The 26,160-nt window shown below is 40.1% G+C and overlaps 1 protein-coding gene across 1 annotated transcript in view; it reads right to left on the bottom strand.

The window, feature by feature from the left end:
* LOC139289890 (mannosyl-oligosaccharide 1,2-alpha-mannosidase IA) overlaps nt 1–26,160 on the bottom strand; it is a 178,958-nt gene that overhangs the window by 89,639 nt on the left and 63,159 nt on the right. Inside the window, exon 2 of the mRNA XM_070911550.1 lies at nt 11,649–11,745. Coding sequence (XP_070767651.1) covers nt 11,649–11,745 — 97 coding nt within the window. The remainder of the gene's footprint in view (nt 1–11,648; nt 11,746–26,160) is intronic.

The following is a 26,160-nucleotide window of genomic DNA, read 5'->3' as shown; positions in this document are numbered from 1 at the left end:
TGAGACGGGAGAAAAGCTTGAGAAATGAGCTCAAGAGACACTACAGGCTGCAGAGGTCAACCTGCACTACTGTCAAGTCTTTGCTACACTCCCAGAGTCAGTATTGCTTCGAGGTACGATGCTCACCGCAGGAACAAAAAATATTCTGCCCTGTGGGTTGCCAATGTGTGAAGGAGAAAGACAACAGCAACTCAGAGAACTGCAGAAATCCAGAAAGGGAATATTCTGTACTGCAAACACATACTGTGTGTTTTCATAGAACACAAAAGGAAATATCAGAAGATCAACTGGTGAATGAGCATGGGGAACAAAACTAAATGTTCCTTTACGCCTGGACAGGGGTCTGAGGAGAATTTAAACTGGGGTTTGTCAGTTCTAGAAGACCGGAAATCTGGTGAGTCATGCTGGACAGTGTCAAGGATGATAGATGAAAAGATGGATGGATGTGTTAGCACTTTAGAGGAGGAGCTATTGTGAGACTCTTCAGCTTAGTGAAATATTCAGAGCACAGACTGCAATGAGGAGAAGCTAAAAAAAAAAGTACCGTACATTAATAGTCCCTAAAATAAATGAATGAAGGAAAATCTGCTCCCTTATACTGCCATGAGCTTAAGAGCTTGGCAGAAAGCGCTTGTGATTAAAACTGACAAACACTGATTACTACACACCAAACGGCATGTCTCAGGTTGCAGAGACGTCATCGTCAGAGTGACTCCGGCAATACGTCACTGCAGAGAGATCAGTGATCACAGATTACATAAACGCGTTTAAGAATCCAAACAGTACACCAAGCCGGAACAACATGAAGGGGTTTGGGGCATTATCCGGAGACAGCAAATTTGACCCTCACCCTTGTATCCATCAGCCAGCGTTTGAATAGTTACAGTAGAATAGAGTACAATCCCTGATAATCCTCCTGCTTCATCATACATTTTGCAACCAGTTTTTCATCATCTTGGCTATAATCCCGGCGCAGAGGCTTGATGATGAGCTCATGCCCACTGAGGGGAACTTGTTCTAATCCGAGAAAGGAAGAGCAGAAATTTTGCGGTGATGATAATGAAAGATGGCTTCACTTTCATGTCCTGTCATCCTGTGTTCTGCTGTAAAATGGCTTTCTTCACTGGGTCATGATAGTCTGGAGTGAGAGGATGAAGAAGCATGTCAACACATGAACTTTCTATGCACCAAATGACACGATCAGCAAGGAAAAGCTTCACTGCAGATCCCAGATATAATGAAACACTGAATGAAACATGAATTGGTCGAAGTCACGGACACTGCATCCGCCTGGCTTTGCATTCGAAGCAATTTATCCTCATGAAACCCCTCATGATCTCAACACAACCATGCTTTTATAACCCTGTCACTAGCTCAGCCTGCTAGGTACGAGGGGAAGCACTGAGCCCAGTTTGGGTGTGCTATGATCTCCAGGCAGTTGTCGCTGCCTCAGTGCCAGCAGATGCAGAGCTGTGCAGCCCGGGCCGTCATTACATGCAGTGGGACGAAACCTGTTCTGACAGCAGGTTCGCCCCCAGAGTGCATTATCAGAGGCTCGCTGTCAAGTTTCTCATCTGCCTGCAGCTTAAATGCTCCAGCATGCACCCACAGTTAGGGTGAAATATTTCCTCCCTTCTTTTCTTTTCACTGGGTTCATTGAGTGAACTTGGATGAGAGGAGGGGCAAGTCCATATATATCCTAACATATGCCTCCAAATCATTATTTATAATGTTCACTCCAGTATATATGATTTCCAGCAGTACTTTTACATCTTGGCATACAAACTTAAGAGCGAAGCAAAACAGATAGCAAGTGAAGCTGAATTTAAAATACATTTTTGCCGTATGTCCGTATGTATGCTGTTTTGAGACTGTTCACTGTCTATAGTTTTCTGCTTTCTATAATGCAACGAACACGACACTGAGTGAGTGTAAATTAAATCTTGTGGAAAGGGGAAAGAAAGTTCTCCAGTCAGTAGTGCATCACTGAAGTTGGCAGTAGGTGTCCTAGCAACACAGTTAGTCAGTCAGTCAACTGATGCTATGGGAAATATGTCCAAAACTATCTTATCCTCTTGAATAATTGAAAAATATGCACAATATGATTATAGTTTACATTACCTTGCACAGTAAGTGAGGAGAAATCTGAAATTCACTCAAATGAGACACTGTATACGGATATATGGATAACTATTAATTAATGCCTTTGCCTGTGCTGACTTATACCGCTTCAATATATGACAACTATGTAGCACAGCAGATTCCAAAGAACAAACTCCACTTGCAGTATTCAATAAACAGGATAATGTACACATTGTTTTTCTATCTACTAGACTTATCAGCTGATATCGGGTTGTAACAGATATATAGATGCATAGACATGTTATCGGTATCTATCTCAAAAACTCAGTTTCGGTCAAGCTCCACTACGCACACTCACGTATCTTCATGACACTATAGTAGGTATAAATCATTTCCCATCCCCCACTGCTGCTGTATATTACCATGATGATCAAAACATGTTTTAGGTCTTAAAATCACGATGATATGTGACGTGTCTGGCTTGAGGGTTCAGTTTGAGGCCTTATTGGTTCCAGTACAAATAGGCAATATTGAATGGAGGGTTGGGATGTGCGCTCCAGAGGCGGGGGAGGGACCATATCCTGATTTGTCACCTGGCGCTGGTCGCTATGGAGACAGATGATTTCTACCGCTCCATGATGGAGCCCATGGGATATAAAAATGGATGGGGTAGAAATGGAAAGGGGGTGGATGGTGACAACCCTTCACTCTGTGTGAGACTCTAATGTGACAGGCGGTGATAGGCACCATTTGCGTAGCCCTTCGTTTAACCCTAATGACAAGGGAGGTTGCCACTTCCTCCCCTGTTCTCTCTAACCTTCACAGTGCCCCCTTCAAGACCGAGCACAAGGCCCTTTGGGAGGTAATTGCGAAGAAGGTAAAGACCTGTCTGCTCTGCCTAATGTGTAGGCAGCGAAGAGAACAGGCAATTGTTAGTGGAAATGGTTGCCAGTTGAATGCTTTTAATAAAAAGTCTCTTTAATAACACAAAGAGGAGGAGTTTAAAAATGAGAAGAGGTGCTCAAGTCTCACTCGGTTCAAACAGCAATATGAACGTGTGTTTGTATACATGCATGTGTGTGCATGTCTGAGTCCTCTATGAGTCCCCTCTAAGGAGCACTGTCTTTGCAAATGTGTTGTCTCTCAGCAGATATCTTCAGAAGCTCTGTCACTGCTTTGTTTGCTGTACGACATTCTAATAATAATGATGTATGAAAATTGATGAAAATCCCTCACTACTTTGAGGGGCCCCGAGCACCTTGAGGACCCCCAATTGCTCTATAAAACATTTATTTCACCTTTCAATTGCACCTCCATTCAGAGACGACTAAATAATAAATACCCGAGGCTTCATCACTTGGGCCATCGATCCAAGCTAAATCAAGTTTTCAGACCATCTCTTTCCTCCTCTGTTCTCCATCATGTAATAGCACCTGGCAGCACTTTACATCACCTGAAGAGCCCTTGGGATTTTCTAATAAACGCTACTGGTTTTAAATGGTCCCCAGGCATGCCATGGTGAAGGGTTCAGCCTGTGTCGCGAGAAGTAGCTCATTTTGCATTCCTGGAAAACTCTCTGGTCACAAAACCAGTAACCTTATGCTCTTTAATTGCACCTCTTGGGATAAGGAGGAGGCCGGGACAAAATGAAAGAAGAAAGTACTATATAATCCTAACATAAGGGCTGAAAAAAATAGAAAACTTTTCCAATGCGTAGAAAGAGGTCTTTACTCTTTCATTTGTTGCAGAGGGGCAGAGAGCTAGAGAGCAATTGTGAATAGCAGCATGTGGCCAATCCCCTTAACAGCCATAGGACATCTATTGTTGATGAAAAATCTCTGGAGTGAGGGAGGGGCAGCTGTGACAACTAATGTAATGCTATCTCTTTTTTTCATACGCAATCACAAGCCTTGCCCCCAGCATCTGTTGGACTGTGGTTTTTGGCTTGGCTTTTAATGTGTCGTGTGCTTCAGTTAGTGACCCACATATGCAGGCACGGGGGTAATGACGTCGTTCACAGAGGCACGAACAATCTCTTTAATCCTCCATTTAGGCTCTGGGAATGGTTGGCTTCTTACTTCATAGCGAGTGGAGAAAGTGATATGGTATATGAGAGCTCCAATAAGAAAGGAAAATTAGTCGTGTCAAAAGAGGGAAGAAGAGGAAATCTGAAGAGGTCGTAATGAGTGTGAAATGCCCGAGAGATCTTACAATATCTGAAATAGTAAAGCTGACACTGAGATCTAATTATTTTTAATGATCACAGAGCTACAAAGCATGTGTTGACCAACAGGCTACTGTAGCTGTTTCCCCTGTTTCCGGTCTTTGTGCTGAGCTAAGCTAACTGTCTGCTAGCTGTAGCTTCATATTTACTGGACAGACATGAGACTGGTTTCAATCTTCTCATCTAACTCTTGGAAAGAACGTTACTAAGCCAAAATGTCCTTTAAAGGTAACAAAAGTAAGCAATGTTTGTACAATCTAACAGGAAAAATACAAATTTCAACCCTTTTTTATTGTCTGATGTCCCAGAATTTCAATGACTCCAAAACCACAAACCTGCCAACCTGGTGCCCACTGTGATTTCTATCATGAACAGACCCCAAAAGGGACCTTGGTCAGCATTTCACCAAATTTTTCTTGAGTGCAGTGGAACAACAAAGGATGGATTTGATCTTGGGGTCTGTGACTGTTTGTGAGGAGTTGTGCGAGTTTTTGTGCCACTCATTCTGAGAGCCTCATGCCTCTACTTTACAAGAGGTTAGCACAGGAGGCCAATTAATCTCTCTCTCACATCTTTGAGGGAGCCAAAAGGGAATACAAAATACATCTACGGTTTCAAGGACACTAGATGGGCAGACAGAGTTGACCTGAGGGACCCATTCTCGAGCTTTTTCCCAGACTGGTAACAAAGGGAAAAAGCAGAATAACGCATTCCAGACACTGACAATAGAGTTCCCCTGAATCGCCTTTCAGAGAAAACAGCCTTTGCTAATAGGGCTCTGGTGATGAAAGATTAATAACATACACAATCTGTCCAACCTAATTAGCCTCTAGTTATACAGTAGTGAATGGTAAGATTTACATGGTGTGCACAAAGATGCTGTAGAATAAACACACAAACAAGTCTTACAAACTTCTTGAGGTGATCCCCCAGGCTACAACCTGGTTCAGTTGAAGGAAAGCAAGGAAAGTATTCAAAATATCATCCACTCATTTAATTATCTCACAAGTGTAATAATGATTCCCAAGAAAGACATCAAAGCACCCCCCAAAAAAAAGGATTTCTGATTGTCTTTGCTTATCTTCATTTGTTGGGCCTGGAGTAGTGCTTTTAAGGATCTGGACCAGCATCTTCTTTTGGGAATTTTGAGTGTGTAGTGCTTCTATGTACCATATATTACATGTTTGTGTTTAACATCCTCATTTAAATTCAAGGCTGAGGGCTCCATTCGTCTTGTTCTGAGATAAGATGGGAATATAGAACCATCACTACTGATAGTTTTAGTTAATGCTCTCCACCATAAAAGTAGGGCACAAGTGCTCTGGGAGCCAAACATTTAAAATAATTCACTGCACTAGGGGCTTTGGCTTGCGAGTCTTGCACAGTTAACAAGTGTCCCAAAATGACTTTGCATCACTTTCCCACACTCTTTTTAAATCTGTTCATATCTGCACATGGGAGTTAAGTCTTTCCCAATGGCCTGACGTCTTAAAAAGCTCCAATATCTTCACCTCTTCCTTTGCTCCAAGATATCTGACTTTTCCTCCAAAAAAGTGCCTTTCCTCACCCTGTTATACCTCCCTCCCCATCATCTGTCTCCATATGAAATGATCCATGATGACAGAAGCCCACCTCTCTTGATCTTGCTGACAGCAAACTTTTCAAGGGATGAACAAAAGAGAGAAAACAAAGAAGAGAAGGGGAATCAAACAAAGCTGGGAGATGACAGGTTGAAACTGAAACAAACACAGTAAAGAGACAAGGTACAGTTGTACTATCAAGTGCTATAGCTATCAGATGTGATGAGAAAAGCTGTTGGAGAACACTGGTCAAGACAACAACAAAAATCACCATCCAGATTTATACTCAACACCTCAACTTTCATTCTTAAAGCTGCTGAAATGTATATCTTTATAAGGGTTAGGGTTAGTGATGAACCTACAGAGAATTATCACTTTACAGAGCTTTATAGTCGTCTTTATATCGTCTTTGGCCGCAGCAGGCATCTAATAACCCACTGTACACTTCCTACTCAGCACCAAACAGCAGACAGACACAGTTAGTGAAGACAGTGGAGCATTTAGGAGCCAGATATTTCTCTCAGGAGTTGGTAGAGACCCAAAACAGAACAAACAGAAAGTGAATATTGGACATACATTTGCCAAGTGACCAGAAACAAGACTCCAAATGAATGATAAGGTTGCTCCTTAACTGCTGGATGTGTAAATAAGCAAATATCAACTTAAAAAGTGATGATATGTCAATGCTCATAATTTTCTTTTCCACTGCCCCCAAGTGGCCAAAAAAATCAGTTATTGCTGGTTCAACAAATGTAATTTCAAACCTAGCACTTCTTGGATAATTTATCCTGAAATCTCAAGCTGCATTTTTGACCCCAATAGTTTCAGTGATTCGACAAAACCATTTCAGTTTTAATAACAGCGAGCACCTGCTGCTCAGAGATTTATCACTGCTAAAAGTCAATAGTAGCACGCGAGACATCCAGTAGATCATCCAATTGACCTTCTGCAGTGATTTATGTCAGTCAGGGAGGAAACTGCTGATAATATCAGCACCAACTATTGAAGGTAATCCTTACCGTTATTTACACATGAAAATATTCAATAATAAATACTGAACTAAGTAAAGACAAAATCCATCTGGGTCACAGTTGAACCCAGCAACTTAACTAATTCTCTATTACGTCAGCATTACGTAAACAGAGAAAAACACACATTTTTGTCCACTCTCCAAAAGAAGACTTTTCCAACATAGAGGTCAGCATGTCATTAATAAATAAAATTTAGCTCCAATTAGCCCTACAATTTCACCGTCAAAATAACAGCGTTCTTTCACATCTTGCAGTGCTTACGCTCAGGCACGGAGAATACATGCTACTTTGTGGGTAGCGACTGCTTTTCCTCTATGGCATTTAGTTCATGTATTTCTGTCGTATTTTACCCAAACTAGTGACTATTTCTGAAGCTGGAGACAAAGTAAATGGAAAATAAATTAATAAATATTTATAATATTTATAAATAAGTCAAACGAACGTTGTTATCCGTCACACTAAACTAGAATCTGACCTTGATCTTATTACGTTGCTCTCCTTAATTTCAGAATCCTCCAGGAGATTTAATATTTGACATGATCACCCTGACATGAAGTAATCCAATGAAGTCAAAGGGGAACAAGAAACATGGCGGAGCAACCAGATGATATTTGATATTTAACCAATCAGAAACTCAATCATTTATCTCTCAAATATGTTTAAGGTTTTCTAGTGCAATATTTTAACACCACATTTTAATATTTTTTTATATGTTAATATAATGCTTACTAATCAAAAAGTAAGCTTTTTTCTTGAGGAAAAAAAAAGACCATAAATATGTTAAATAAAGTTTTCCATCAATTTCACTGAGTGAGAACTCCCACACAATCTCACCAGGAGGCAGAATTGCTGAAAGTACTGTAAATAGCACAGTTTTCTCTTTCTAATTGCCCCGAGCAAGAGAAACTTTTAATGAGCTCTAAAGACATACTGTATTTTAAATGACAAAAGGGAAATGAGAAAAAGTCTATCAGAACCAACTTTGGTTAAGAGGAAAGAATAAAGAGAGCCGCTTTCAGCCTTGAGGGTCATGACAAAGGAAAGAAGAGAGGGATTACAGTAAAAATAGAAAGGAAGGGGGGTTGAGAGAAAGACTCAGAGGGAGATTATAGTAAAGTGAATGCGTGCCAGAGAAGAGGAGTGAGGTAACAGTGGAGGAAAACGTCTCTCTCTGCCTTTCTGTGGTTTATGTACTGCATCTCTGAGCGAACAGCAGAAGGGATGTTCTGGTGACTCTCGGCATATTGACAAGCTTCTGATGCGAACGATAACTGTAGATCCAATCTCGCCGCATCTCTGTTTACTCTGAGGATTAAATTAAAGAACACAGCATCCAATTTCATACCTGGCTTCCCGTACCACCACTCACAATGTGACATTTACTCGCTAGCATGATGCCCTTTCTCTCTTCCTCTCCCTTTGACTCCCACTCTCTCGACTCATAGATAATACACTGCGCAGCAAACAAGAATGTTTAAGAGCAGAAATGACGCCAGCTTTACACAGAATGGAAATATATTTACTTATGGGATTAACCATGAAGTCGTTCCCCTTCCCCCTCACTTGGAGAGACAGAGACAAATAGCTTATTCTATCCCAGCTTTTGTTGTTTGCATTATCGGTTGGATCTGCATTAAAAACAAAGGTACAATGCATAGTGGATAGCTGCGCTGCACAGATAAAGATAGCAATTAGCTGCCAGAAGTTGAGGATTGCACTATCCATTATGAGAAACCTTTGGCCCCGACAGCAGAATTATTTGAAAAGTGTGGCTTCAATGTGAGATATCTGCTGTGTGGGGCTCCATCAAGCAACATTTTTAATATTTACATTGAGACAAATCCTCTAATGTGAAAGGTTTGCTAGTATCGCTGATTCCAATGAGAATTAATGCACCAGTTTGTGTCTTACTGCACGTTTCAGCCGCTTTCACACAGTTTTTTTTTTTTTTTAACTCTTTGGGCCATATGGTTGAGTTACTTTTGCTCTCATGCACATTGCCCCAAATACAATTGCCTCTGCCTCTAACTTACAACACATACTACCTGCTAAGCCCAAAGTAGGAGACAGCTCATGTAAACGAGTGGCTGGTTGAGAAAGCTAAATATTCAGCAAGCCAAAGCCAAGATATTTTTCTCAGGAGCCTGGGTATGTAGAATGTAGGTTTCTAGGGATACTCTACTCCACATGGTGCCCATGGTATCTGTGATTGCTCAGCTTGGGTTGTTTGTGTTTTTTCCTACAACTTTCCGATGCCTGTGGATATTGTTGATACGGAAGGCAACATAAAGCAAGATGAAGAAAGGCTCTGTAATCTTCTCATTTTCAGTAACACACATCATGCAAAGCCTTCCTATCATCAGTCAACATCACAAAGTTAACACAATTACTGCGAGGAACATAATTAAAGCGGCCTGATCATGTACAATACAGCCACGTAGAGCTGTAGCAATGATATCAATGGGTAAAATCAGACGCTGAGCTATAACTCAAAGCCTAAAGCGGAGCTATGGATGGCATTAACCCCCTGCGTCACGTATAAATCCTGCATTAGTGGATCAAACCAGCTGAAACTTGAGCTGGATAGCTTGTGAAGACGAGCACCAATGGGATGCCGACATTGTTCTGTTTGTGCTGGATAAGTAATATATAGTGATTGTTTGCTAATGTACTTGCCATAACAATTTAATAAGCCGATATCAAGGCTCATTGTTGTGAGTCTATTTGGAGTCTGCTTTCTGCCCTCCAGCAGTCAAACATTTCTTAATGCAGCTTTAACACAAACAAATCACAGCAACTGACTCTATCATAATCTCTGTCATTCCTCAAGTTTTAGTATTGACAACAGAGCAGTCCATTAGCTTTCAATGTCCTTAGCCGTAATTCCTTCCTAATGATAGTTTACATCACAAGTGGTGTAAGTGGAACATGCCTTGACAGCTCTGAAAAAACAGATCTCTACTCCTTACAGCATATAAAAAGGCCATTCAACAAAATAGGTTTTCTGTTACAAAATATCAGCCCAATTATATTACAATAAACACCAGCGAGTGGGAAAAGTGCTTTCTTGTATTTTCAGCACTTGTTATTAATTTTTTTTTTTGCAAATAATGTTTTTTCTGCCTTTCTGTGTCAGATGCAGGCAATGTGTCGTGTTTGTAAGTGAAAAGCACTGGATAATCAAATGTCAATAAAAATGTACTAATGTAAAAATGAAGCTGTTCTGTTGATTCTTATTAAAAGAATTTGACAAGAAAGACGAAGTAAATTGTGGGAACTGTGAATTCTCATTATTCAAAACAAGCCTACGAGGTCTATTTCATGTGGACACAATATCCTCTTGTGCCACTGAAGTGGTTTGATATTTGTTTTTTCCTTTCTGTGGGCTTCATCACCACCAAATGCTTCAAGGCCACTTTGACATCACACCATCACTCCTCTTATTCCTTTAACTTGCACTCATCAACAGCTTGGTTCAAAACCTCAAACACTTTTACTGTTTTTACTGGCATATGCACAAGGTTTTTTTTTTTTATCGCCTTATTCTTTTACATATACCTGACTATGAATGATGAGAGAACAAATGGATTCACATGCAAATCCTTTTATTTTATTCTTGCAGAAAGCAGCTTACTTGAATGGAGCAGTGTCTTGGACGGATGCTTTGACTTTAAAAAAGCCGCTCAAACTTCAGGCAAAATCAGGGTCTCTATGATTTCTTTTTTGGAGGAGGGGGATTTCATCACAAAATAATTCTGAAGTCGCTTTGAAATAGAACACCTATCACAGGATTTCAGGACAGTGCTTCAAAAGGACTGCTCTCAACTATGAACTTGGCAACCTTGGGGGAATGAGAGCAGCAAAGAGATCACAAACTGTATTTTCAAGAGAGCTTGCATCATCGCCTTAATAATCCTGAATCCCTACAGATGTGATGGAGGAAGACAGTACCCGTCCAATTCTTATTAAGAGCTGATCCACCTTTTATTAAAGGGCTTCTTTATGGGATTTCCCTCTGGCTCAGCAGTGTGAACTGCCTGATATGCTCCGCTGCAGAGGACCTGAGGACCTCTCTGGATCTGGCTTCAATTAGAGGCTGCGGGAGACTGTGACACTCCTGGCAGGTTGTGAGGTTTCCCATGCTGAGTGAAAGGTAAGGAAGACGAGGTGACAAAAGCTCACTGAGGCGCCAACAGGTGCGACATCTTACCTTTCAACTGACAGCTCAAAAAAGATCAAGAATAGAAGTTTTTTTATTTTTTCATTCGTAATGATTTATTTTCAGTAGGGGTATAAGGATTCCACAAAAACGTAGTTAACCCATTGTTATCAGTCTTGATTCATGAAGGTTTCTCAATAGAAACCCACTTACCCTTAAAATACTTACAGTATGATTATTTTCAGTGTTGATTAATCAATTAAACATTTGATCTGTAAAACATCATAAAGTTTTTGTTGTTTTTGTCCGACCCACACACCAAAACCCATAGATTAAAAAAGAAATAATTCTCACATGGCAGTTCTAAAGCTGGTAGAGTGTATGGTTATATTTATGTACAGTTATATTTTTTCTGAATTCTTCCACTTAACATGATGTTTAGTTTGTTTAGTCTGTCTTGATGCAGTTTTGTGCATAAAACCTTTCCAGAAAAAAGGTCAATAGGTCTTGAAAAAAACTGCAGGATGACCTTTCTGGCCTTTTGAGCCTCGAGCAAAACCGCTGACACTCACCAAACATGTTGCCAATATGCCCGTTTCTCGTCAAAGGCCGGAGCTCATTCTTGCCCCAGGCGAAGCGCTTGTAGTTGTCCCAGGCAAACTTCATCATCTGCAAAATAAACAGAGGACAGACATACCGGTCACTTGACTGATAGCAAAAGCAACACACCTCCAAACCCAGACGCAATTAAATTGGTATAGCTCAAGGCAAAGGGAATGATAGCTTATTGATCAGACTTGATTTAAGACAATCATGCTATTAACACACATAAACCACACTGCTAAACAGTAAGATTGACATTTCCCCTGCAGCTACTCCTAAATTAAAGATTGAATGATGTCAGTAGATGAAAAGCAAGTTTAATAGGCAAGAACGCATCTTGGAGAAGAAAGTATTTTTGAAATTGATGCTCAGTACTCCTCCCGAACTGCTACTGAAAAAAAGTGATCTGGATGTGATTTGCAAAGAAGAAGGAAACTGTCTTTGATGCAGTAAAACAGAGAGAAAGACTAATAAAGGAATCATTTACAAAACTGACAAATGCATCTCTGCCTGCAGCGACACACGGTCACGTAAGGTGAAGAGGGTTTATATTAATCAAATAAATATATACAAAAAGAACACATGCCAACCTGCTCACAATGACAAAGAGTGTAGAGCGCGCACTAGTGCTGGATCAAAAAATCAAGCTGAAGACAAAAGTCGAACACACTATACCGATAGCTCCCAACAAATTTAATTTTCAGAAATCTTCATCAGGCTTTGTCAAATAGGCATCACAGAGCAGACCAAGCAATATATAGACAAAGACCATGCTAACAGGCTTGTGCTTCGCAGGTGTAATGTTTACTGTACCACGTTCACCACTTCAGTTTACGCTAACATTTGCTAATTAGCACTAAATAAGAAGTAGAGCCAAGGCTCATAGGAATGTCATTAATTTTGTAGGTATTTGGTCATAAACCAAAGTTTTGGACAAATTAACATTTTGACCTGATGATGGCGCTGGATTAAAATTTAAGGGATGACCCTTCATTAACCATTCAGCCTGAGTGGGACATGAAAATCTGTGTGTATAATTCCATGGCAAACCATTTAGTATTCATTGAGACATTTCACTAAAAAACTAAAATGTTAACCTCATGGTGGCGCAAGAGGAAAAGTCAGAGGACCAACAAAGTTATTAGGATTCAACTTCTAGGGGCCATGAATGTCCAAAATGTCTTTGCGATAAATCTAATAGTTGTTGAGATATTTTAGTCTGAACCAAAGTGGTGGACCAATCGAGATTGTCATCCCTAAAAATAAATGGATGTATGTGTGTTGAATTGTAAAATTTCATCTTACTGGTTTACATTTACAAAATGTTTTCTCCCACCATCACCTTATTGTTATGGAAATTAACTTTATTTTCTCCTTTGCATTGATGTCTCACGTATGACAATAGACCAGTAGTCATGTGTTGCTGTGTTTCCTGATGATTCAGCTGCTATCTTTACTTTGTCAAGCAGCCGGATCTTTTAAAAAGAAATGAGAGGAAATGTTTTCTTCAAATCATCATCAAAGAGACGACATGATGTATGCACATATGAACAATGCATATATGGTCTTGAAATAAATTGAAAACCAATTCCAGCTGCAAGTTCACAAGTACACTTGACTCAAGTGCTTTCAACAAGGACATGTTGAGGAAATTCAATTATCTTCAGCACAATAACACAAACATGAAGAGAGCGACTACCCTTCATGCAGTCTGTCGAACGATGGACAGATAGTCCAGGATTTGATTTTTTCCCTCTCTGGATTTTACAGTTACACGATGTCATCTCTATTATCAATACTACATGAGGCTCCTCGCTCTCTAGAGGTGGGCTAATATAAGCCTCTGAGAAACAGACAACATGAATCCGATTACCTCTGACAAGGCCTCCAGCAGAAAATCCTCTCACCCTAAAAAGCTCATTATAGACACCTCAAAGAATACAGAGCTCAAGCCATTTCTCACACTACAACAACCACCGTTTCCAGGAAAGACACAGTGTTTAAATAAATGTTAAATCTCCTTCTGGTTAAGGAACACAGCGACTACGGGTCAGGGAGGTGAGATTTGATTACAAGTGAATTATATGCTATTAAACTCTTTTGAAGCGACTGTGCCAGTTTAATTTGTGATTTGGCATTAAAGCACTATGTACTGAAAAACAATTATAGATCAGACGAAACAACACAATCTGCATTAGGGTCATCTTTGTTGTTTTCTTTTGTTGTTTTTCTTTATCTAGAGTGCGGCATCAAATCTGAGAGAGCAGCATTTTAAACACAGCTTCTCCCAGTTACAAAAACAAATACCAATAATGCATGCAGTAGCAATCTCACAGAGTGTGGAAACGAGCACGCAATATGATTAAAGGGAATAGCACCAATGAATCTTGTGGTGGAAATATGTTCACAAAGGCAATAATTTCCTTCAGAAAAATACGCAGTGCCAGTCTGATTGTATCCCGACAGAATGTTCCGCCTCACAGAATGAAAACCAGAAAATGTTTCAAGTTTTATTTGAAACTTACTCCATCTTTTATAATGCCAGCCTGTTTCGCTCCTCTGGCAGCTTTAAAAGCAAAAGAACAAAAGTCACAGGAAAAAGTGTTTGCACAAAATGTGGGATTTGGTAAATGTTAGAACTCTGTGTCCCTCTCCATTTCTTTTGAAGGACTGTATGTCATACTGTCTTTACAGAAATGATCAAATGGGATGATGGAACCCACGAGGGAAGCTGGACTTTATGACCGTCATCAAATAAAAGTTGGGGAAAGTAGAAAACAGGCAGATGGTATGCTGAAACTGCATGACTGTAGGCACAGAAAACGTAAAATGGCAGCACTAATCAGTGATGACATGCCTCAAAAAGACACTAAAAGAAAGGATCTAATGCCGGTGGCAACTAATATTAACTTTCACTAGCTCACTTTCACTTTTTTGTTTAATCTATAAAACGTCACAAAAAAACAGAATAAAATGCCTTTTCCAGAGGCTAAGGTGACATCTTTGAATTGCTTGTTATGTCCTACTAACAATCTAAAACCCAAACACATTCAGTTTAATAATGATATAAAACTGAGAAAAGCAGCAAATCATGACAAATGAGAAGCTAAAACCACAAAACTTTTCACATTTTACTTAATAAATGACTGAAGTGATTCATCTGATTAATCAAAACTGTTGTCAATTGTTAATTTTCTGTCAGTCAACAAATTGTTTTTGACTACTGAATTTACTAAACACAAGAGAACACAAAAAACTGTTCTAAATCTATTAGCCGATCAAAATGAAATTAACTAACACATTTTTATATCATTTAATAATGTATGGCCTTTATCAAGGGAAAATGCTAAACTATTGCTGGTTGCAACTTCTTAAATGTGACAATTTCCTGCTTTTCCCCATTTTAGATTATGTTAAATTGAAAATCTTTAGCTTTTATACATTTAGGTCAGACAAAACAAAGAATTGTCACAAAGAATATCATAACAGAGACTTACTATAAGCAGGGTTTCTGAAGGTTCAAGGTTATATTCAACATGTTTCAAGTTGTTGATATTTTTCATTCTACATAGTCATTTAATACCTGTTTCATGATCAAACTGAACAAAGCATGAATGTATGATGGAAAATCCTAAAATGATGTATCATTATATCACTTTTTTCTCAGTACTTCCCAGCAGGATACAATAATAATTCCTGATGATATCATTAATTAAATGAACGCAACCTGGACCCAGATAGCAGCAGAAAAGGGATGGATGGATTAATCAATTGAAAATTGAGGATAGAACAGCCTCCTGTGTGCACAATCCACTGTCACAACAATCCCACTTTTAGTTCATAGGTGTTTAATGTCTCCTGACGTCCTGCAATCGGATACGAGAACAACTAACATTAATGCAGGCAAGAGAAAATATTAAAGATTAAATCAAATTTAACACTTTTTAATTCCTACTAAGGTCTTTTGAAGAGTCTCTTGAGGAAACTAAATTCAGTGCCTTCTAAGACTTTTCAAGACCTGCAGATACAAGGAAAAGCTTTGTTTTCATGCCAAAATGTAAGCACGATCAAACTCACACTCCGTATGAATATTTGGCTCAGCTTCCTGCTGTGACTCACTGAACATGTTCCATTCAACTGGAGAGAAACAGATATCTGGCATTGTGTTTTCACATCCCTGCTGTTGTGCACTGCAGAGGGTCAAAGTGTGGGAGGACCAGGGTCACGCAGCCGTAGGATTGCTGGTGTAACAGCCCATCACTGCAGCATACAACACACACACAGCACTAATCAATAGCCGAGCATGCCAGCCCCAGCGCTGCTGCTCAAAGAGATGGAATGAAAGACTGATTCCTTTCCAGGGGCACAAAAAGCAGATACAGACATGATCTGACAGCACACTGACCATTCTTTGGTTAATCTAATTGGCTGGTTGTTGGACAGAGGAGGATCAATAACTGACCACAGAGCCAAGTGACTAAAATGAATCAGGGATACCAATACCAAGACCGTCGGTCACTAGTCATGCACTGCTGATCATGCGCTCAAGGATGGTCACACGTCATCAAGCAGATCATAAAAGCGACACCAGCAGTTGCATAAGAGATTACATTTACGCCACATCAACTTAAAATCATTTATTAAAATCCCTGAGGATCCTATATCAGTTTTCATCATATCCAACACAAACAACGGAGGCTAGAAAATCCTGAACTCCTAAACTGAATTCAAGAGTTCTTTAAATGTCAAATCAGCTTTTTAAATCTCCCAGAACTAAAAATAAACTTTATCCATATGAACATCTGTCTACCCTCAATAATGGCTGAAAGAGCCATACTCTGCTATACTTCGGTCATCTGTAAATCTTTTTCCAGTGTAGGTCATAAAACTCCCAGAAAAAATGACACCACAGGGCAGTACAATTATCCCAGTGTTGGTTTTCTCCATCCTAGAAAAGCCCAGCATGGACCCCGAACTGGTCTGCAGGGTTTCCCCTGCATGGTTCAGAGCAATAGTAAGGCTCTTTGGACAGGAAAAACTAGAACAGGACATGTGTATAACAGAAAGAAGATGAAGTACAGCATGAAAAATGACCTTGATATCTGCTGTACCAACATTAAAAGTACAGTAGTTTAGGCCTAAATCCTTAAAAGTGTTGATTGTGAGTCTTAACGTTTCCAAGATCACCAAGTACAAAACCATGAAAAAAACGTAACCTCTACATGTGCATCACACTGTCAACAGTATAATTTGTGCAGTCACCGCAGGGTTATGAATTGGGCTTGCATGAATGATGAAACCTTGGTTATATAACTGTTTTGTTGACTGAATGTGTGGATCCGCCTTTTGTACACAAGGACAAGGTGTTTCTCTTTGATAGATATGTGTGTTTTCAAAACTCAGGGCTATAATCAACCTTTCTTTGTGTTTCTGTGTCTATTGGATCCACATGTACTACCTACATGACTGTGCACAGGAACAGAAACTCTCATAAGATTTCCAGTGATGAAGAGGGGGGGCTGATATGTAAATTTGTGAGTCATGTGTGAAAGGTCATGAAAGAAAATGAGATTTCAAAGGACTGTTGTTATCAAGAGGTTGGGGATGTTCAAGTGGCAGATAGTTCGTCCCTTTTTGATGGGTTCGAGTTCAACCACTTTGGGAAAATTTGGATATATGGTAACCGGCAGCATAGTCACCATGAGCCACTAGTGAGGCTTTTAAAGCTTGTGTTTTTTTTTGAGATTCATCCAACAAGATCCATGTTTAACTATTTGAAAGGATGACGCAGAGGCTAAGAACCATCTGGCACACAGCAGAGACAATCTGAACTAAGGTTTCTTTGAGGCAATGAATGTAAAAAAAAAAAAAAAAGATAACAAGCAACTTCTAAACCAAAAGTACTGTTGCAGAGGAAGAGATGGTATAATGAGATTTTGCTGGAGGGAGAGGTCTGAATCTGGAGTTTAGATGAAGTGATAATCTTCTGAATCGTAACATTGTGCTAATATTTTAATAATCTAACCAACGGCAATCCACGGTAACCACCAACAAAATGAAATTACTGCCATAATCCTCAGCATGGGGGGGGGTTCCTATGGGGTTTTTCCCAACGAGTATAACTATGTGGTTTTTCCCTCATGACCTGCTGTAATTTAGAGTTGACGCTTTGCATCTGCTGTTTCCACTTTTTGGTCTTACATAAAAACAGTTCCCAGGGAAGACTCTGTATTTCCTCCATTGGGCTCTCAGGATCATAGGATGACAATCTTTGGTTTCAAGTCCCAACTACTGCACAGGAGTAGCTTAATGACACCGGTGAAAAGTTCAGATACATGGGTTACCAGCTACTTCCCACCCAAACAGAATATATCTTTCACAGTAAAAAAACTCTTCTGAATGAAGATTTGTGTAGCTGTGGTAGGCTGCCTTGAGAATTCACATTCACTGTGGTTGTAGCTAATTAGCCAACAGTGTGGGCTGAAGTGGACTGCACCACCAACGAAGATCACTACACTGGTCCATTGTAAACATGGTACTGGCAGCTGAGCTTGGACTCAATGGCCCCCGCGTAGCCCAGGAGAGGTGGATATACAGAGATTAACTGGTGGGCTGAACAATTTGTAGCTTATTTTGGACAACGAATTAGAGCAGACCTTCTGCTTAAGGCCGAAAGTCCCTCCCTGATATCACCACGTTCTGTAGCTGTGTGGGTTTCTTCAAAGAACCCTGCCGAGGGAACTCACAGCAAGCTACATTTCTGATATAATGATAGAAAATGTTTTTGCACATTTGCACATTTTATATATTGTTTTCAACATTATAAAATACAACAAAAGCCTCATTAAGTGTTGAAAAGTAAAGAGGAGGTTTGGAGATCAAGAGGATGAAAGCGTTTGACCATCTGTATGTGTTGACAGAAATCATTAAGAGTACACATTCTCAACATTATGTAACTGCACACCATTACTACGGCTGTGGCAGATAACAAGAGCAGAGCTGCATCCTGCTAACTGAGCTGTATTTCAGCATGCTCTTGTACTTACATGTTTAATATATAATGACGGGAAACAACAGAAGAAACTAGTAAAATGGGAATCTGCATATACCCACAGTCTGACTGGCAGACAGCTTAAGACATGGTTCATTTTTTAACAGTAAAACTAGACTAGAAATACTTCAGACTGGTTTCTGGTGTGTTACAGCCTTTAAAAAAAGGCTTAGTGCAGTGTAGTGGTCACACAACATGGCAATACACTTCCAGGGTTAGGCCTAAGAGTCCCACCGGGACTGTCCATGTTGAAAATGTACGCTCTTGTGGTACCGTCTGGCACTTTGGATAAGAGCAGTCATCAAACAGCATGCAGAGACCAGAAGCAACCTTTTCCTAAGTTAATCTTCCACTCTTATGACCAACTCGTCACTCTTCACTGATATGCAGCTCCTGCATGAAAGCATGCTGTGTCTTAGTGGTGGAGATAAGATCAAATAAGAATCTCAGCTTTGACCAGCATGGTTTATTATCTATTCTAGAGCAACAGAAAGCCGTCCAGTCCAAAACTGACAGCACATCCGATGACAGCCGATCTGAATCTTTTTGAATATTTTACCGTGCTTTCAGTCAGTCAGTCAATCTGGTCCTCAGTTGCTCCCGAACTGAGATACTTGGGATGATTCGATTCTATTTAGATTCTTTGGTTTTATTAATTTACTTGACAGGGACAACGCTCAGACACCCTAAAAGGAGAATAACATGGTATATCTTACCAAATGAATACAAAAAATACATATACACAAGATAGAACAGTACACATCCACCATTACATATTGCCACAGTACAACACATGGCAGTTAGCTTTAATGCACACTGAGAACAAATGGAAGGGAAAGAATAAGCATAAGATGTTAATAATTAAAGAGCCACAGCTTCAACCGGTCAGTCAACGCTCATGGAGGCTCCATTCTTCATTGTTTTTGCTATGCACACGCTAACTGTGTGCTTCTACATTTCATTTCGTGAAATGCCAACTCACTGCACAATGCCGTCTCTCTTATCAAAACATTGGCAACACTCTGTTTAAACCATGCTGGCCACAGTACCTCTTTCTTAGCTAAAACAACATGGATCACTTCATACCACATGAACAAGAGTTTTATAAATATACATAAAGCACGCATCAAAGCACACTCGGCACTTTCCCACCCTGCATGTTTTTGTAATTAAGTTATGTGTGGTTCCATGAGCGAGGCGTTCCTTTAATCTGAGGAGGCTTTGGGTGGATCATGGATAATAAATCACCCCAGCACCCTGGCATGGCAGCACCCAAGACACCGTTGCATTAACGAGGTGCTGTGTCATCACCTGAAACCGACGGGACCTTTGGCAGAGAAGACACAGAATCAGCTTCCTCCCACCGTTTCTCCCTGAACTTCCCACCTTAACTCGCACCCCCCCCCCCCCCATCACACTTCCTCCAGCTTCCAGTATTAGACCTGCTCTGGAGCACAGCCATTTGCTGCCTATTAAACCCACATTCATGGTGAGCGGTGACAGAGCCTTGTAGGTCTCTGAAGGCCGGTGAGGTCTCATCCTGAGTCAGCACAACACTGTGGTCAATTACAAGAAAGTCCCACAACAAGATTGTTGGACAACCAGGCAGCACTGAGCATTCATGCATGGAATTAATGAATGTTTGGAGTAAATCCCAAAATCAGCTACCATATCTACTGAATACAAAAGAGTAGGTCTGGTTCAGACGTGTTTCACAGAGTTCTGTGCTATCTTACCATTGAAGTTTAATTCTGAACTGTACATAAAAATATAGATTCAATTATTTTTATTTTTTTACCTGAAAAACCTAGGTGCCAGTTTCCTAGTTTCAGCCCTGAGTATATTCCTTTCAGGCTGCACACAACCCCAACAACCTTTGAGCGTATGGTAATAACTGAAGGCGACTCAGATGAGTGTATCAACACTTTTATCAACTCAAATCTTTTCTCATCTGGACTGTGGCAGCTGGACAGTAAGAGAAAAATGTTCACAGAGATTTCAGTAAGTATATTATAAAAAGTATAAAATATAAAAGGGACAGGGACAAAAAATACAATTTTGAAAAGTGAGGTGGACATGTCCCCCCATTCACAGTGGAAATGACACCCTTGATTGAATATCTTTGTTGTATTATGTATTATGAAGAGAGCAGAAAGGCTGTTCACAACTCCTACTCTTGCGTAAAGCTACAAAATATGCAAACTGTAACTGTACACCCAAATCACAACAGATTTCTGATCAGAATAGGTCTGCACAGTCCTTGTAATTAACAATCATTGAGTCAGCAAGCCTTGGTGCACTCAGAAATGCTTACACCCAGCTGCAAGACACATAATTTGAACAAATCACTGTTTCAAACTGATGTGGACACCTGGACTTGAGCTGTAAGATCCAGATTTGCTTTTGCAGATCATACCGAGAGAATTAGCTTCCATGGTGGTCATCCAATGTGATTTTCTGGTGTATTATTTTCAAACCAACTATTGATATCCATCTTTTTTCATCACATCACAAAATTTCAATTAGTGGCATTTAAATCAATGTTAGTCTTCACAACATAAATTGTTTGTCCAGTATGTGCACATATGTATTTGTATCTGTATCCCTCTCTTTCTCTCTGGCAGGTGTCCTCGCCGCGCTCTCCAAAACGGATCATTAGGAGAGATATGTGGCCACTGCCAAGTCGTCTCCTGAGCGTCTCCCACTGGTGGGTTGAGAGTTCCAAAGCGCCATGAAAGATTCATGCCAAGAGAGAGAGAATCGCCACAAGGAGCCTATTAAAATGTCTGGACTTGGGTGTTGAATTGTTGGGGAGGTGGACCTGGAGTATTAACGTGCCTAAATGGCCCCAGAAGAGCCAGCTGATGATGAGTAATGAAGAGAAAGAGAGATATGACAATAGAGTTGTAAATAGACCAAACTCTGGCCTTAAAACTGCATTCATGGAGGTTAGTATCAATATCATATTGTACATTTTAGGACATTGTCACACTGCGTTTCTTAATTGTATTAACTCACACGACACGTTTGAACCTGCCTTTCTGCACGGTCAGAACCTGCAACTTTTATGTTCACACTGTACAGATTACTTGATCAGCCGGGATGTGGGTGATCACGCTAAACATAAATACTGATTGGTCCTGGTCGGTTTTGTACATTGACTATTCCAATAAAGTTAATTCAAACAAGACACCCACGTTCTCAACAATGTTGGCAAAAAGAGAGAAAGGCAGCATTACTTTGTACAATTCCACTATGATTGGAAAGTAAACCAAAAAAAATGAAAATATGGAGCTGCAGAGGGCTGGAAGATGACAAGGTCAGTCTGTTCTGCAGTGAAGTTTAGTTTTATATCACAGCAGTCTCAAGACTACAACAGAACTGCTCAAACTGGAAGACCAAAACTTCTAACCTGCTAGAAATCCAACTGATCGTCAGTGAACCCGATCGAGCCAGGCATCACGACCCAAAGATTCGGACAAAGTCTGTCCACTGTCTGAGAGTGGATGGACAAATCAGCTGTCCATGTCCCCTTTTTAATGTGTTTCTCATAGCATTGCCCACTATCATGTGGAATGAGTCTGCGCTAACCATGCTGGCTACGGGAGCCCTGAGATGACCTTCTGCTTAACCAGTCGGAGAGGGCCGACGGCAACAGAATGTGTAAAAGTCTGCCAGCCGTCGTAAAGACAGCCAGCTGTGAAACAAACACCAGGTATAAAAGAGGATAGGGAGATGTCGGTGCAGCAGGCTATCAATGAGAGGAACAGACCGGCTGATGGACGACATGCACTTCTACTACATGGGGAATCTTTTGCTGGACGTAGCGCCTGTGGCATTGCCGACATGTTTCTGCAGGGATGTTTTGAAGCTTGGTCGTCACTGTAGCAACATAAAATTGGGCAAAATAGGCTGAGACACGAAAAAAATATGTCTCTTTAAAGCATCATTTTAATGAAACACTATTTTTTCAAAATTAGAAGTGAAATTAACTACTGAGTGTAAAAATGTGTTGACTTTGCTTTCTAAGAGAGAAGTTGGGAGTCGTCTTGAGCGTTGCAGTACATTTACAGTAACCCATTTTTGAGGCAGCGCCAACTGCTATCAAAGGATCTGCAGTTTATGAGCTGATGAGTTAATCTGTGTTTAACTAATAATTAATAAATGCAGGCTTAAGTATAGAGGTGTGGTGATTGCTACTTAACTTAGGAGATGTAAGTAAATGAAGTTAAATAGCAAAATATAAAGAAATAATGTAGCATTCACACAGATTTTTATCTACAAATGCGACACAATGAAGTAAATGTCTGCATACTAAGAACGCTCCAACAGCAGTCATTGTTTAGAGCGACGTCTTAACCTAAACGCTGGATTAACACTCGTTTTAACCAAGCTGCTTTTTCTTCCAAGCGTTCAGTGCATTACAGTCCAAAGCGATGTTTGTCTGCACAAAAGCTCTCAAGGCTCCAGTCAAACAGTTTTCCCTCCTTTCAGTTTTCTTGGATCACTGAGCGGGGCCCAATCAATAGACCTTGCCAGAAAAGTTGATGGAATCTGAAGGAGCGGAGAGCTGAGTGGTCTCTAAACTTAGTGGAGTAACAGGAACTTTCACAAGAAACATAGCACATCCAATAATTCTCCAGAAGACCCCTAACCCCCCCCCCCCCCCCCCCCCAACACACACACACACACACACACACACACACTCATCTTGCTGACAGCACTCTACTCAAAAACAAGCTAGTAATGAAATTGCAATGAAATTGGATGAAGCAGAAAATAAGGGGTTAGTCAAAGTAAATACAAACCATTACAGAGCTTTTACAGTATTATTAGAAAGAGGAAGATAGAGAAGCAGGGGGAAAGGGTAGCAAAAGAAGGACATACAGAGGAGTGGGGAGTAATTTGTCTGCGAGAAATTGCCAATTTGAGTGGGCAGCCTGGGGATAGGGTTCCACTCTGGGAACCTCACAGTGTCTTGTGAGGATCATGATGGTGAGCCCACCGTGCTTATTAGAAAAGATTCCCTCCCAACCCCCCCTGTAGATAACTGGAAACACTGCCACAGGCCTCACTGCTCATCTGTAGGTGTTTCCACTGAGCAGCAACCAGAGGAAGAGTTTTATCAGATGTTATTTTGAGAGGAAGACGTACAAGTAGATCAGGTCTAGCTCAAATGCACCAGGGAGAGAAAAAGGGAGCAGCATTAATAGATTTATCGAGGTAAGATGAGGAGAGAGGAATTTTTACAGCTGAAGTGAGACTGATGACCTGTTTTTTATAGTGTCACCTGCCTGGTGTCATTTTCAGATTAATTTCACCTCAAGTCGGTACCCTGATAGGAAAATCCAACCACCCACACCACAGAGTGCAAATGATAACTGTGAAGTAAAACCTTCTCCAAAAACCACACAATCTACTCAAAATAATTGGTGAAGAGTCAGGCGTTAATGTATGTTCCCCTGTGGTGAGTTGACCATCCTGACATTTTGCAAGTCTGCAGCACATTAGGTCAGAGAAAACCCTTCAGGCAGCCGGCTGGTTCACCCACTACTTTTGCTGAGAGAGAGCAACAGAATCAGTCCTGACCCTCTCAATGATTTGTTGGTAAGGGAATTTATATGTGCGAAGCAGGAATCAACTGAGGAACACTGTCAAGGTGGCCAGTAAAATAGTAGATGAGCAGCAGCCTCCATTTGTCAGACAAGTTTTGGCCAACAAATCACACAGAAAGCAAAATTCCTTCCTCTGTTTAAGGAATCTGACGTCAGGGCTGCAACGATTAGTCGACTAATTGATTGAAAGAAAATGAATCAGCGACTATGTTTTATAATCGATTAATCATTTCACTAAAACATGAAATATCTTTGGGTTTTGTACAGTTGATTGGACAAATTAAGCAATTTCAAGGCTTTGGGCTCTGCAAAGCTGCAATGCCAATTTTTCACTCCTTGACATTTAATAGACGAATAATCCATGAATCGAGAAAATAATCAGCAGATTAATCGATAATGAAAAGGATGATAAGTTGCAGCCCTAAATATAAAATTAGGCTTTAATTTTTATCCATTCCACATGCACTTAATTCAAATATACCATAAACTGCCTCTTGGCTACCTGCAGTTCCTAGTACTTAATGTTATTCCACATTTTATCTTGAGTTTGTTACTTGTTCAAGTTCTTATCAGGGACCTTTATGTATTTTGAGTATTTGTACATTTAATGTCTTCTATTGTCTTATTGTTTCATTACAGTATCATTGTTTTTCAGTTGCCTTGAAACTTTTGCTGCTTACTGTAAAACATACAGGACTTTTTCTTGTTGACACACATCCAAAAACACTGAATCTTCTTCCAGATTTTCACAGTAAAGTTTGAGCAGCATTCATTATACTTTTAAGTAAGTAAGAATTCTGTGCTAACAACCTGACAGAAATGCTCACACAACACATTCACTAAGAGTTTATCACATTGGCAGAGCAAATTTCAAATTCTACTGATCCCTTCCTATACATTCTGGTAGCTTTGAAACACCTTCCTTTTCCCGTATGATTCTTCAAACACAGAAGCAAGCCTTTGAACTCATCTGATCAGCCTCGCCACTGCTTTCATCTTAAATTTGACTTCTCGGGAGTGAAAAAATAATTTGGATACCAAATGCTGTCAGTGGTGAATTAGCTGTGCATGTTTTCCCCCTCAAAATAGCATTTCCACAGAAAACAGCAATGAAACCAATTCATTTATCACATTTCTGTTGAAAAGCCTCAATTTGCATACCAAAAGTTTGTGTTGTTGTTTAATTTGATTAGAATGATGCGGGCCTATAAGATAAAATTAATGAGAAATGAGATAATTTATTGCTGCAATTCATTATTTTCCAAATAAAAGTGCCTGCTGCTTGTTTTCTGAACAGAAACAACAAAACACCACCAATGCCTTACTGTCCTTACACAAATCATAAATCACAAAAGAAGCACTTAATGAAATGGATAAAACAGCGAAGCTCTGACTTCCATTAGCGAGCATAGAAACCAACAGACCTCCTAAATTCTAATTTAATAACTGGGCCTGCAGACGCCACATGTACAGATAAGCAGAAAAACCTCTTGGAGGAACAGTTCTTTAATTTATTATCACTTTCAGACACCAGCAATTTAAAATGCAAGATGCATTTTTGCTGAGCTTATGAATAGCAGGTTGAGGAAAGTTATATATTCCTTTTCTTTGCCTTTGAGGTAGCGGGGAGACATCAGTCACCTTGGCAGAACTGTTTGACAGCCCTATTCTCTGACTTTAATGAAATCCCAACTCCGAAAAGAGCCAATTTCAATGCTCAGACAATAAACCCTCCACTTCCTTATCCTCTGCCACATTCACACACAGCACAAGAGGCATCTCCCTGCCTACACACACATCCAGTAAATCCCCAAA

The sequence above is a fragment of the Enoplosus armatus genome, chromosome 9 (genome assembly GCF_043641665.1).
Source record: "Enoplosus armatus isolate fEnoArm2 chromosome 9, fEnoArm2.hap1, whole genome shotgun sequence".
In the NCBI taxonomy this organism is placed as follows: domain Eukaryota; kingdom Metazoa; phylum Chordata; class Actinopteri; order Centrarchiformes; family Enoplosidae; genus Enoplosus; species Enoplosus armatus.
This window is presented reverse-complemented; position numbering and strand designations above follow the sequence as displayed.